Genomic DNA, 15,450 nt, shown 5'->3' with positions numbered 1-15,450 from the left:
GTAGTAGTTTAATTTTTTTTTAAGTTTATTAGAATATGATTTTTAGGCTCAGAATTCCTTAAATTTTAGTAATAATAAACATTTATATTATATTTCAAGCAACTTATTGAGAAAAATTATAAAATTGATCTTCCAATTAATTGTTTTTTTATTTGAAAAAAGAGATTCAAATCTAATTCTTTGAATATGAACACTGACCATTGGCTATATTAATTAGTGATATGCACTAAATAATCATTTTATAGGACATGTTGGATCAAAGGCAGAGCGTGGATCGATGAGAGAAAATAATTTGGGTAAACTTGTAAGTCAACCCAATAATTAATGTTGTTGTCTCAAATACGGAAACGATTTCGAATAGAACGATAGTTAAATACACAAAGCTCCCAAGATGACTCAAGATTCTCTCTGCTTTTGTTTTCCCTTAATTTCTTGTCTCTAGTAGCTGATCTTGATGATGCAGAAACCAATTGACCAAGGTGTTTTGATGCTTTAAACGTCCTTAAATTGCAGAAGAAAGCTGCTTTGAAGTGGTCCATTTGTGCATAACATTGCCGAAAACATCATAGAATGTGGCATCAACCTCAGTCCGAGTCATTTGCACAGACATAAAACCTTGTCCATCGTGATAGAACTTCATTTCTTGTGGATTCCACCAATTAACGTCACCCCTCCACGCCTTGGAGCCACCACCACTTGTTAAGAATTGAATTGGGCTGCATGTGCACGGGGGACATGAGTATCAATTTTACTGTCTGTCATCATTTTCAAAATTCAGAGATTAAATGCTGATAAAATAGTAATTTTTACCTCTCAGTGCTGCTAATGTGCTCCAAGCAATGGTCATGCCCGTTAATATAAAAGTCAACATCGTATGCCTAAAAATTTGCAAGTTAAAATTTTGGCTTTGTCAAGAACTTCATTGTTTTTCATTTTTCTAGATAACCTCTTCAAATTACCTGGACGATTGGAAGAAGATGCTTGGCAAGCTCATGGGTGTTGCCATGGTGTCCAGCACTTTTGATTGTATGGTGACCCACCACAATCTTCCATTTTGCTTTGGATTCTCTTAAGGCCGAATCCAATTCCTGTCAAATTAATACCCCACTTTACGAGCTAAGTTATTTTTCTTAAATTCTGTTATTTAGGGTCAAATTAAAAAAATGCATATGGTTGTAGCCAACCTATACATACTAGACAGACAAAAAAAAAAACAATGCAGGCAGGCACTGATATATCCAAAGCTATTCAAATTTTGTGTTTAGGACCAACAATTAAGCAGCAAAATTTTACCATCAAAAGATTCTTAAGGTAATTTTTTCGGGGTAATACGCCCTTCCAGTCATAGACATGATCTTCAGGGTCGATGAAGTATCTCCTCACGAATGGAGTAGTGTCTACAAAGAAAAATTCTGCCATTTCTGTTGACAGAGAGAAAAAAAAAAAAGGGGGTTAAAATTAATCTAAAAATGTGCTTTTAATGAGCAAGTATAGTTTAATTTGTTGGCTGACCAGGTCCAGCATTGAGGATAAATGATCTCAAGCAAAGCCATCTGCTATCCATCTTTGTAAGAATGGGACTCAACTGGGCCTCAACGTTTCCCCTGTAATCATGATTACCCAACACTGAAATACCAAAAGTAAAGCTGTCAGCAAAAGAATCAAAATAGACAAAGATGTCAGCAAAATGCTTCCACAATTACTTGCACCATTATAATTTAATTTCCTTTTTTTCTTCGATAAAATAGACAATAATTAGTAATGTTTGGAAACAGGAAATCTGCTGTGACGACCCAAGGGGATTGAATATTACCAGAGTACCATTGCTTTTGCAAGCTAGGAGCCGTATAGATGTCAGTAAAGGATTCATGAAATGCTGGATCATCTACACCCTTCAATCCATTGTCGTAAAAATTATCTCCCGTAGAGATTATAAAATCAACATCCAACTTCTCTCCAATTATTCCCATCTGAAAAAATAAAGAGTAAATACTACCTAAATTAATTAACAATTAAATTTAAATATGCATTGAATTAAACAATCAAAAGTAATTTTTCATGATTTTATAAATCTCATTGCTCTTTTCAAAAGATTGGAATCGAAGATTTTTGATTCGGAATTTTATACGATTTAAACCATTGAATATCTTGATAAAATGTAAAATATTTGGATAGAGTCTATATATGACGCAGTATAATATTATATGCAGTACCCAAAACCCTATTAATATTTTCTAATTGCTTAACCTATTAGTATAATGTTGGGGTCTTTTGGATTCAGTGAAACATTTCTTTCATTAATAAATTTTGTTTTGGCTTGTGAAGTTTTTAGTGCAAAAGAAGGGGAGACTATTTTAAGAGGCAGATAGTGTATTAAATAAAGGTAGTACGACCTGTCTAGTTGAAAACGCATGTGTTTCTTGAGATAGCAGAAGGTTAGTTATGCTTTTGATTTTGGGTTCGTGAAGATTTAAACCCATTGAGAAGGCCCAAAGGTGAAACTGGAATTTTCTGGATGGAATATTGGAGCCATGGACTGGTAGCTGAGTGACGTGGACTTCTATAACAGGGGCAAGTTTGTCGAATAGTGAATAATGCAGGAAAGATGGGGCCTAACCCACACAGCGTGGCTACCCACACTAGTTGCTTAAGGAACAATAGAAAATTATTCGAAAAGGAAAGGAATTTGGTATCTTACGTGGAATCATGCCATTCCAAAAGCAACCAAAAAATTAGGTAAAAGATGATTTATAAGTGCATAATAACTTTTCCCCTTTTTTTTTTGTTTAAAGAAGGTAGAAGTTGGATTCAATTTATATTCGAAAAAGGAAAAATGTAACTTCAATTATTAAAATAAAGACATTTGAATGTACCGATCATTAAGTCAAAATGTTCTGATATTAGATTACAGGTCTTTTCGTTACATTTGCTAGATGATTTTCCTGATTTTTATTTTTGTTAATAGTAATACTAACACCTTGGTGGATTGTTTTGATGGTAAGTCTTTTTACTATTCTGGCATCTACGTTTATGCTATTCAACTTTATTAGATAGCTTTGATAGATTTTCTCAATTATTGACGAGTTGTTGATTTGATGTGTGGTAGATGCTCAATCCTGCATTCACCTGTCTCTCTCTAGAGAGCTACGCATATGCAGGATTGACAATTAGTCTGGTTACTGAAAGAGCTTAGGTCACTTGGTTTGAAAAAAATTAAAAAAAAAAAGATTCTGGTTTAGATGTGATGACAAAACTTTGAAATGAAAAACAGCAAGAAAGAAGAGTCATTTAACACAGGCAGCTTTTTCGCATTTGGAACTGAATACCAAGCATTAACTGACGTAAGAAATGAAATAAATAGTTAGTAAAGAATACAAGGTAGAAACAATATTGACCTGAAGAGCAACTTCAGATTGGTTATAGAGTCCTCTTCTTCCCCAATCTCCGACCACCAAGAAGCTAAGAGACCCATCAGGTTTCGCCGCGTGCTCGAAGCGCTGAAGCTCCGCCACACAGGAAACAACGAACAGGCCAAGGAGAAGCGTCGATGCAAGCGTCAAGAGCATAGTTTTTTGGCATAAAAGAACTATTGTTGTAGGAGACAGGACTCGAGACAGTGGAGAGAAAAAAACTAAAAAGGGAACGAGTAGTTGATATGTGACTAACAGGGGCAAGGGAGAAGGCCTATTTATAAAGGTCGGGTTTCAAAACAAGGCAGAGAGGTTAAAAAAAAACACTAGCTAAGGAGTGATCAGTTATAGAAGGATGTTGAGTAAAATTCATACAGAAAATATATTTCTTTCCATAAATTATTTTTCCATTGACAAATAGAATCGGCGTTAAACGCATGAGGAGGAATAATCCACGAATGGGAACTGAAAGACCCTGCCAAACTGTATTGTCTTTATTTTATTTTTTTGAAATTTTTGCTAATAGATAACCATATCCATTTTATAGCCAACTGGTTCTTCCTATACCTTTTGCCCTCTTTTCCATCAGCTGTGCAATTTGCTTTAATGCTGCTTCTAGTTTCTTAACTATGGTCCAAAACTATGTGTGGTTTCGTGTCCGATGATATATGGTTAGTTATGGCATTGTTGTTTGGAATAGAAGGGAACAGAAATGGAGTCTACGTTTAACTGTTGTCTAGTCTAATGGTTTTTTTTTTTTAATTTTTACTAGATATAATACTAATTATACACACTTGTGTTCAAGAATTTTATTTTAAATCGAATTGAATTCTTATCAAATGAGTTAAATTTAAGTGGTTTTGGTCTCATCTCATCATCGATCATTTCAAGAAATTTTAATATTCGAGTATTTGATTTAGTATTAAATGTATATATTTTTTATTTATAATATTCAATTTGAATTGTTTTTCGAAATAAAAAATGAAACAGGTTCACCCACCGTATATGAGATGATGGCAATGTCTAGTGGGGGACTCGTCACGTGGCTTTCCACAAAGCAAAGCCTCTCTCTTGAGAAAGAGGGAAGAAAAACTTTAAACATTTCATGGAAAACTGCTAATTTGGTTCATATCTGAAAGCATTGGAATTTCCCCTCTTTCCAACTTCCAATTGGATTGATCATTGATGTTTACACCAATTACGTTTTACTAAGTTATGCTTAAAAGTATGTATTTTTTTTTTCTTTTGGATTGGATGGAATAACAGAGCATTTGTTGCACGGAAGAACACAATGCTCTGTCTTTTTTCTGCAATATTGTTTGGTTGAAAAATTCACCCCTAGTTATCATCTGCCCCAGTAAATGCCTAGCTAAGTTAACATGTAGAGGAAATATATAGAATAGACATAGATGAGTAGGCTATAACCAAATGGTAGATATAAAAAATTGTAGGATTCATTTTCCCCCATTTTCCTCATATTCAGACCATATATATGGTGGGAGAATTGAATTTTGTATGGGGTTAAGAAAATTTTAAAATTGTGTGTATCAAAATAAATATTTATTTTAATTTTTTTTTAAAATATTTATTTATTCATCCAATACCAAATATGTCATGGTAACTAACTCATTTGCCTGAAGATATTTGATGACATGAAAAGGCTGATGCGAGCAAGAAACCATACGCTTACAAAAGATTCTGCTGCACCGTAAGCCATTGATAGCATATTATCATTTCCATGACTCATACAAAAACTAACTCGTAACAAAGACAGAAGCCTTAACTAGATCTGACAATTCGTGTTTTGGTATCGTAAATGTGTAAGATACTATTAGACACGAAATATATCAAGACTAAAAATGAACACGACACGTTTGATATTTACGTCTTAAATTTAAAATATGTACACATATACATTTAATAAACATATAACACGACATGACACGATTAACACGTTTATTAAATATGTCAATATACGATACGATACGATTAATAACACATTTAACACGTTTAACATAATTAAATAAAAATATTTACAATTAAATATAATTTTATTATTTAAATTTTAAATCTATAATTATAAAAATAATTATAACAAAACAAAAATAACAATAACATCAAATATAATAAAATTTAATATAAATAACATATATAAAATTCATTATCATATAATATGATAAAATACATCATTAATATATAACCTTTAAATACTAATAATATAAAAAATCATTCATAATTTTCAATCGTAATAATTACATTATTACCTTTATAAAATTAAAAAACTTATTAAAATAATTATTTAAAATTATTTATATAAAGTTAAAATAATATTTAATTATTAATTTTTAATAAGTTAATAAACGTGTCATGTATACATGTTCAAACACAATAACACGATTAAGTAAACGTGTTTGTCGTGTCTAACACGTTAAGATATGAAAATTTTCGTATTTTAACATGTTAGACACGATTAGATACGAAACATATTAAAACTAAATTCAAAACTTATTTAACCCGTGTCTTCTCGTATATTGTCTAAAATTATCAGATCTAGCCTTAACCTGAAAGACCTGACATCAACAGAATAGTTAGCCTATCAACCAGTCCTAAAAACATAAATTCAACCGTTGATGAGTTCTCAAAACCAGGTTCACTTCTAATAACATCAGTAAAGAAGAAAAACATATCAACAAGGACACTGCACTGCCCATAATTCCCACCAAACGTGGGACATCTTTTGACACTCCAAACCCGATCATCAGAGCCCATTGCACGTTCGGCATAGCCCCACATTCCTGAATTGCTTTGCTCCAGGAGCCCCGTTTCAATGAGCATGACTCAGCAAAAAGTGCATCACAAGCAGCTCCTACTGCCCCCTGTCATTTTCAGCTAAACCGAAGATGATAAAACCATACCGCAGCCAGTTCAGAGCAGAACAGAATAATTCTTTTGAAGTTAGGTTTGAAAATTGTGAAAACTTGAAGAACAAGAAAATTGAAAAGAAAATGAGAACCTTCATTTATATGACTCAATTAGTTTGTATATGTTCTCAAAAGAATGTGAATGTTCTATTTTCGTTAATTGAGCTAAAAAAAAACTGTGCATTTGGATTAAAAAAGAATTAAACGCTTTTGAATTTTCTTTTTGTTAAAAAAAATCCCATTATTAAACCTTTGAAATGAGAAAATCCCTGACCTTAAAAATTTTGAATATTACATTTCATATAAAAATTTAATAATATAAATCAAACAAACGAATTAGTAAACAAATACATAACTAGACAAACTTAATATAAAATTGGATCAAATCAATATATTATGGGGGTTGAATTTGAGATCTTAGCACACGTTTGATTCATAGAATAAAATAAAAATATAATAGAATAGATATTCGGTGGAAATAAAATAAAATAGGAATATAATAGAAATATTATTATGTAGTTTGATTGACAGAATGTAACAAAGTGAGAATTTACTGCAATGTTTGATTGGTAAAAATAATTTTGAAATAACAAAAAAATAAGTAATAAAAAGACAAATATATCTTTTATTATAATATATAATTATTTTTTATTTTTTAAATATTAATATTTTATTTATAATTTAAATATTATTATGATAAAAATATTAATAATTTTAATTAATATTTAAATTTAAACTATTAATTTTTTATAATATATAATTAAAAACTTAACCTTTTTATTATAATAATATTTTAAAAAAAATACCCTTTATATAATGTATTAAAATTTATACCAAAAGACAAAAGTACATAAATTTTTTTATTTTTTAATCATTTAATTTTTATTTTCATTAAATTTTAAAAATTAATAATGTTGTATTAAAATATTAGTATAATTTTTAATTTTTTCTCTATTTGCATTTTTCATTTTTACTTTATTTTCATTAAAAATTTAGAATATAAATAATTTAATAATTTAAACATTAATATTTTTAAAATGTTAATATTTTATTTATAATTTAAACATTATTATGATTAAAATATTTAAATATTAATAATTTTTAAAAATTTAAATATTAATAATTTTTAAAAATTTAAATTTTAAATATTAATTTTTTATAATTTGTAATTAAAATTTTAAATTTTCTTATTTTAAATTCTTATAAGAGGTATTTTAATCCTATCAATTTTAAAGGCTATTCCCCCAACCATATAATAGCAAATACCATGAAAGTTGGGATTAGCTAAGTTCTGTTTTTAAGGGATTTTGAAGATTAATTATTACAAGAGAATAACTATTCTTTGGACCATTTGCCAACCAAAAGAGTGAAGAAATAATACATAAAAATAACTATCCCCCGTACGAAACATGCTATCGCTAAGACAGACAAGGATCTATAGGCAAGATTAGAAAAGCATTTGGATTTATAACATTTCATTCTTCTTGTAGCTTTTGTTCAAAAAAAAATTATGTTTCCCTAAAAAATCAGCATTAAATAATCTTCTTGTTTTGGCAGTGTATAATTGCTCCCCAGATTATTTATGGTTATTATTAATCCACCACCCAAAGTTGCCATCTAAGTCGTTATCTGTTGCATCAAAACAGAAACAAGTCACAACAATTCCTATCTTTTTACTTTAATCCAAAACAAGGGAAACGCAAAGTTTTGGTGACAAATAAAATTCCTGAAGTTATGAAAAGAAAATAAAGCAGCAGACAAAATTCCTTTACTCCATGTGTCAAATTTAATTGGTTCCAGCTGACAAAAAAGTCACAGTGTCTAGCTGTGTAGTGCTAGTGATGGAGCACACTTCCATCAATTTGTTCTCTTGAAGAGAGAATATCTGTAGAATGTCCATGCTATAATCATCATTCCTTTCTGAGATACAATGTGAATTTGAGTGAATTGTATAGCAAAAATACGACCTAAAACCTACTGCTTTGAGTAGTAATTCTCGAAGGTTGCAATGTACTCTTTTGACTATATATATACCTAAACCAAAAAATTAACTAGTTTTCTATTTTCTATTTTTTGTCTTTTTCTCAACAAGAAGGCACCATTACCTAATAAAATTTCTTGAGGCAATTAAGTCAAATTTCCAATAAAGGGCGAAAGTAATGACAAATATGAATTTTCTCACAATTCATCTTTAGACTCAATTATATAACAAAAAATTATGTTTTCAATTCTTACTCAATTTTATAAATTAATTGATGAGTTAATCTGTAGTATTTTTAAATGAATAAAAATACTTGCATCTTCTCTTATTCTAATGCTTATCGAAATTTGATTATCAAAAGAGCATGCTTTAGAATAATTTTACCTCTTTTTCTTCTTCTTCTTCTCCTTAGTTATCTTCTCCTTGTTTAATTTTTTATTACCATCATCAGAATATACATGCAAAGCAAACAGACAAAAAAACTTATATGAAAATGTTCCTTGACTTTGATCAAAGATTTGACGAGGGAAGTGTGGAAAAGAGGAGGCTGTAAAGTGTTGATATAAACCTCGACTACTTAACGGCAGCACAAATGACCTAACAGCTGACGTTAACAAATAAAAACCTACAATACACGTGGCATCAAATTATAAAAGGGGCACTAAACGGGGTACAAAACAGGGGCAGACGACTTGTGTTCGATCAATTTACCCATCAACATCAAGATGTAAGCATACCTTGCTTTTCTACCCTTTTTTTTTTTGCTTTTAGGTTATATACCGAACAATGGTAGGTTCTTTATCTTTTTTTTTTTTTTTTTCATCTGCTGTCCTTTTTGAGATTCGTCTTTTACTTATCAATATGTACTTTTGATGGAAATTATTGCAGTGCACATGGGGTTTGATTTCATACTGTTGCAAAAGGAAAAGGACATTATCACATGGAAGTTTTTACTGGAAATTGTTAAAATAATAGGAGGTAGCAGAGTATGGTGTTATCCTATCCAGTTCCATTAGAGAATTATTAAACTCTTTGGTATCTTCTGCGTCAAGCTCTCATTTCTTCAGCTTCTATCCAAATCTGGAGGAGGTCCAAGCTCCTTCAAACTTCCAACAGATAATCATCATATCCAGATAAAAAAGTATGAAGTGACTATTTTAAACAATGATATGGGGCTACTTCAATCATGATCCAATACTATATTATATATATATATATATATATAAATATATGGTGCAAATTTGGAGCATGTGCTGAATATTGATGGATATGATCGAATATAGGTTGTCACTTGTCTAATCGTCCAGTCATTTCTGAATGAATTTATGAGTTTATGGAGCATCCAATAAATTGTTTGTTTTTTTTTTTTTAATTTTCAATCAGGCCGAAGGTGCAACCTAACCCTTGATCCTAGTTAATTTTTTGCTCACCATTCCGGGAGGGTGATTCTTAGGTCAGGGGGGTCGTTCAACCCTTGATCCTGCAATTTAAGGACTACGGGATTCTGTATATTACCTAGCAAATAAATATAAAATCAGGCTGAAGGTCACCATTGGAAACGGAAGATGAAAATATGTCTCATTAAAGATTTTTATTCTAGAAAAGACCGTGACTTGAATTTATAATTTCTATTTAAAACCTCGTCACCTTTTTTCTTTTAAAGGCGATTGAGGGTTCAAGACCGAGAGAAAAGGAGAGAGACCCTTTGCTAAAGACTTTACAAAAAAAGTAGAAAAGTCGCTTGTGCACAAGACTTCGGTTTCATCGGCCCATCAGCAAGCGAGTTAATCTCTCTTAGAATGTGGTTAATTAATGACAAGCTACAGATTTTGTCTTCATAATTTTCTATATGATTGAAATATTCCTCATTCTTCAAGAAACACTGTTGCTATTATTGGCCTAAAAGATGGTGTTTTTGAAGTCACTTTTCATGATAAACGAGTGCGGTGAGATCTAAGACGAAGACAAGGACACCTTTTGCGGTAAAACCACTAAAGTGAGGGCATAAAATTTTCATAAGTCTCGTAATCTTATAATAGTATAATTAATTATATTAAAAATATATAAAAATTAACATAATTAATAAAATATTTACGTATTTTTTATGTTTAATAAATATTTATTTTATCTCACTTTCACATTTTTATTAATTTTTAATTATTTATCTAATTTCTCATTAAAAATATATAAAAGTAAAAATAATTAATAAAATGACATTTTCTTAATTATGTGCTTAATAAATCTTAATTTTTTTTATCACTTCCCAATTCCTACAATGCTATTAATTCACAACTTTTTTTATATTCTCAATCAATTATGGATAATATGTATTTAATAATCTCCAACTATTATTTTTTTTTATATATAAAACTAATTTTTTTATTTTAATTTATGATATCCACTTATAAATTTTTCTTGATTCATTTACATTATCTTTCTTTACTTTAATAAAAAAAATTTATTTGAATATTTAATTTTAGACCTTTAAGCTGCTATTAGATGAAGAGATGAAAAACAACAGTCCTTCCTTTATGGTCATGAATTTGGCGAAGTTGGAGCCTTTTACCCTAATGGATTTAGAAAACTATCCTTTTACAACCCTTCAACAATCATGAAGGGCCCTTCCCATTGCAAGCGGACCCAATTTCACAACAACAGACCCATCGACATTTAACTTCACGGAACCATTCAGAGGGCTTGACCAAAGAGTCAGAGGATAGGGCTTGGTCTTTACTATACCCATCGACACTAAAGAAGGGTTCATAAAGAAATCGCTGAATGTAGCAGAAGCAAAAGGTCAATACCTTTGCACCAAATGGCTAGTTGAACCTTGACCACGTCTACGATTTGTAAGTGGTAGAAGTACTTGCCATTGAAGGTGATTTTATTCCTATAGAGTCAAAGTTTCCAAATAATGGAATTGAAAAGCATCTCCCAAGTTCCACGAAGGCGCGGAGTTGTAAGGTGTTGCCAAGCTAGAAATAAGGATTAGATATCTCTCGATGCAACCTAGCTAACTCTCCAAATATTTCAACATTCCATCCAAATTTTCCAAGAGCAAGGACATTAAAAGAACAAGCGTGAGACAATTTCCAAATCATGGTTGCTTAATGCACATTTAGTAGAGTTTTCAGTCAAGATCCCTCTTTTCACTAACTCAAACTTTACCAAAACCTTAACTTTAATAACATACTAACAAAAAATTTCAACCTTCGGTGGTGCTAGTTCGGACCATAATGACTTCCAAATATCTCGAGGTTGTTTAAATGATGCGTAAAAGGTTTGACAAAAGGAATTTGCAGTATATAAGTGGTTGGTGTTTTCCTTCCAATCAATCTTGTTAGGTTTAGATTTGTGGGGACACATTTTACAAATCAAAGACACAAGTTCCTCCCATTCTTGAAGTTCCCAAACAAACGGTGTTCTTTTTAAGGTTGACATGCCATTGCCTAGATTTGTCTAACCATGGACCAAATTCTACAACAGAAGATGTCTTATTTTTGACAAGTGCAAAAATATGGGGGAAATGTAAGGAGAGGATGCATTAGTGAGAGTGGTTTGAATGTTAATGGTGATAAAATTCCTTCAGTAATCCTTAAATAAGTAACCAGCATACCCAGTAGGTCAAACATTCCTTGATAAACTCATCTTTGGTACGTAGGTATTGTTTCTGGTATTACTTGTTTTAACATTGTTAATAATCTTCCACTTAGATATAAACATATGAATCTTTTCATGCTTAAGCAAGGTTCGTGGATGATAGACACAAAAGCAGCAGATCATGTATCTTGTACTCTAGATAATTTCATTCATGCTAAACCTGTTGTCAACTATTATGTTCACCTTCCAAATAATACCAAAGCCCTTGTTTCACACATTGATACCGTCAAAGTGACTTCATAACTCACCTTGAAAAATGTCCCATATGTACCAAGCTTTAAATTCAATTTAATATCAGTTTCTCAACTCACTGATTCCACAATAAACTCTACGTTCTTCAATGATAAGGTTTGCATTGTTCATGATCTTACCTCTTGGATATGTGACAGGTGTAGCTAAAGTGCACTCAGGCCTGTATCTCATGTAGAGTAACAGGGATGAAAAGGATCTGTCCGAGTTCAGTCTTGAAAAACTAATTAAATTTCCAATTGTTTCTGTCATAAGTGGTTGTATTTCTTTTCAAAATATTGTTTGTACTTCAACTCCAAAGTCTTTTGGTTTGTGGCATTTTCGTTTAGGTCATGCTCCATTGGAGAGAATAAATGTATTGTATAGACAATTTTTAGACATACATTGTTCAAACAATCTTCTTAAATGAAGTGTGTCCTTTAGCAAAGTAAAGAAAATTACCATTTCCTGTTCATGTTCAAAGCTTAAGAAATTCTTTTGATCTTATTCATGTTGATATTTGGGGGTCTTATGCAGTCCCTATATTGTCTAGTCATAGATATTTTTTGACTATTGTTGATGATTTTTCTTGTTTTACATAAATATTTCTGATAAGATATAAATCAAATGTGTCAAGTATTTTTTCATCTTTTCAAAAATTGGCTCAAAATCAATTTCAAACATCAATTAAGGTTCTAATTAAGATCAAACAATGGACTTGAATTTAAATTGAGTGACTTTTATGCAAAAACAAGAATCATCCATCATTTATCCTGCAATGAAACATCTGAGCAAAATGAGTTGGTTGAAAGAAAGCACCAACACATCCTTGTAGTAGTTTTTTATTCTTTTTCTATTTTTTGTTTTTTCATATCTAGGATTCTGTATGGAAAAGGTAATTTTCTAGGATTTTCAAAAATTTCTTCTTTTTTTTATTTTAGTTTTTTATAGAAGAAGCGCCCCCCCTCCCTTTTTTTTTTCTTCACCAGTTTTTTATACTAGAAGAGATAGTCCAGATCTCCGATATTTTGGCATTTGAGGTGGTCAGGGGTGAATTCCCAATCACTAAATCCCCCTACCTTAAAGGGTATTTAATGCCCATACCCATTCCGTGTTTTCTTTATTGCAAGATTGTCCATTTTTTTAGACAATAGGGAGAAAGGTGTTTGCTGAAAAGGGGATTGTAGGAAAAGGGAAAAACTAACTACAATAGTCGGCTTCCCTCTTTATTATTATTATTACTAGACAATGGCTCGTGCGTTGCACACGGACCTCTTTCTATCTGTTTTTTTCTTTCTCTTTCTACCTCTCTTTTTTTTTTCTTTTTTTTTCTATACCCTCCAAGGGATTAGAGGATAAAGCCTCTTTGGGGCTTCCTTTTAAGTATGTTATAGATTATTATTCTGAAAAAAGTCTAGTACAATTTGGACTTTAAAAGACCCAAGGCTCAATGTGGAATTGGACTTAAGATATCTTTAGATTTTAATCTTAAAAGGGCCCAATTCAATTAAATTTACATCCAACTTGACCCAATGTTAAATAAAAATAAAATAAATTGAAGGCTGAAGCTGATTGAAGCATATAATGAAGGTTGAAGCTAATTGAAGAAATAGAAAGAAATAATCACATATATGTCACGTGACAGTTTTGTTATTTATTTGTATAGCTTATTTCTTTGCTTTTTTACTTTTACTTTGTTACTGTTTACTATTGCAGTTGCAATAATTAGTTAGCTTTGCAATTAGTTAGTTAATTAGTTGATGGTTAGTCCACTTTACTCTTACAAACTACTATAAATAGGCTTATTGTAAATGGCTCTGCTTTAATGAAGATTCATCAATGCTTCACCAACTCCTCGTCTTCACTCATTAGTTTTCTTAGTTTCCCATTTTGAATCCTCCGGTCTTAGCATTTCAACATCATGCATATTATTATTTTTTGTTTTGGGTTTATTCATATGATAAACATTGATTTATGAATGCTTTGATTTATTCATGTGACAGAAATTGATTTACGAATGATTTGGTTTCTTCATATGATAAACATTAATTTATTAATGTTTTGGTTTATTTATATTTTTTTTGAAAATAGTTTTGGTTTATTTATATAATGAGTATCTATTTGAGAATGAAATGAAATCTTTGATCATCTTTAAAGAATATTTTAAGAGTTACGAAATGACCTTTGGAATGTGGGATAATCGACACCAGAATTAGTTTTACGACCTTAACAGGATATAATAGTTAGCACACGGCCAAAAAGTCTAAGAAGATGGTTGAGTGGAACCAACCTAAGTCCGATCAATTGAAATTTAATATTGATGGGGTTGCGAGAGGTAATCCAAGGGAGTCTGGTATTGGAGGAGTTCTTAGGGATGATCAAGGTAGAATCTTGGTCACTTTTTCTAAGAGTATTCATGTGGCCATGTGGGGGATGCGAATCAGGCAGAGTTATCTGCCATTAAGAAAGCTTTATTGATTTTTATAGCATCTATGTGGGTATGTTCTTATGCTTTGCTCATTGAAAGTGATTCAGTAACGGTAGTTAAGTGGTCTAATTGTCCGTCTGCTACTCCTTTGAGATTGAGGAAACAAGTACTTCAAATTATACATTTGAAGAAAACTTTAAAAGATTTGGAAATAGATTCATTTTAAGACTGGCAAATGATATTTCGAACAATCTTACCAAAGCTGGCGTATGCCGAGATGATGATTCGTTGATGTTTCATAATGTATGAGGTTTCTTAATTCTGATTTGCTTATTGTTTTTTGGTGATACGGTGATTATGTATTCTAGAAAGATTAGATGACTCATAAAGGTACTGCTGATTATTACTGACTTCTTTACGATATTTAGCTGCTAGAATTTCTTACAAGGATTACTGTGAAAGTTGGCTGATTTCTTATCCATATGCTTTCACTTAGTTTTGCTATATGTTTTCATTTTCTGGTTTGATATTCAATAGGGAGTTTGTAAAGTTTTTTCTATATTGTCTTTGGGCCCCTGTGTATGTTGTCATTTTGGTTTAATGGGATAAACCTGGACATCTATTTGTATATTGTCTAGTTTCTTGTGTTCCATCAAATTGATGGTGGAATATTTACACTTCTTTTAGCTTAATAAAAGCATATTATCAATTTTCAAGAAAAGTAAGCACATTGTCTTGCTAATGGGATATAATAGTTAGCATATAACTCTACTAACGGGATAACATTTAGTAATGATCAAGAGAATAATTTGTCGATACAAT

At 31.0% G+C, this 15,450-nt stretch overlaps 1 protein-coding gene across 1 annotated transcript; it reads right to left on the bottom strand.

Annotated features, from left to right (window-relative positions):
• Positions 1–278: 278 nt before the first annotated feature.
• On the bottom strand, positions 279–3,679 carry LOC18609998 (purple acid phosphatase 4-like). Its single transcript, XM_007045398.3, has 7 exons — positions 3,396–3,679; positions 1,814–1,970; positions 1,513–1,626; positions 1,294–1,421; positions 960–1,088; positions 811–878; positions 279–716 (listed from the first exon to the last, which is right to left on the bottom strand). The coding sequence occupies exons 1-7, from the start codon at positions 3,564–3,566 to the stop codon at positions 503–505; spliced, it is 981 nt and encodes a 326-aa protein (XP_007045460.3). The 5' UTR covers positions 3,567–3,679; the 3' UTR covers positions 279–502.
• Positions 3,680–15,450: the final 11,771 nt, after the last annotated feature.

This window comes from Theobroma cacao, chromosome 2 (genome assembly GCF_053813885.1).
Source record: "Theobroma cacao isolate CCN51 chromosome 2, ASM5381388v1, whole genome shotgun sequence".
Classification (NCBI taxonomy): domain Eukaryota; kingdom Viridiplantae; phylum Streptophyta; class Magnoliopsida; order Malvales; family Malvaceae; genus Theobroma; species Theobroma cacao.
This window is presented reverse-complemented; position numbering and strand designations above follow the sequence as displayed.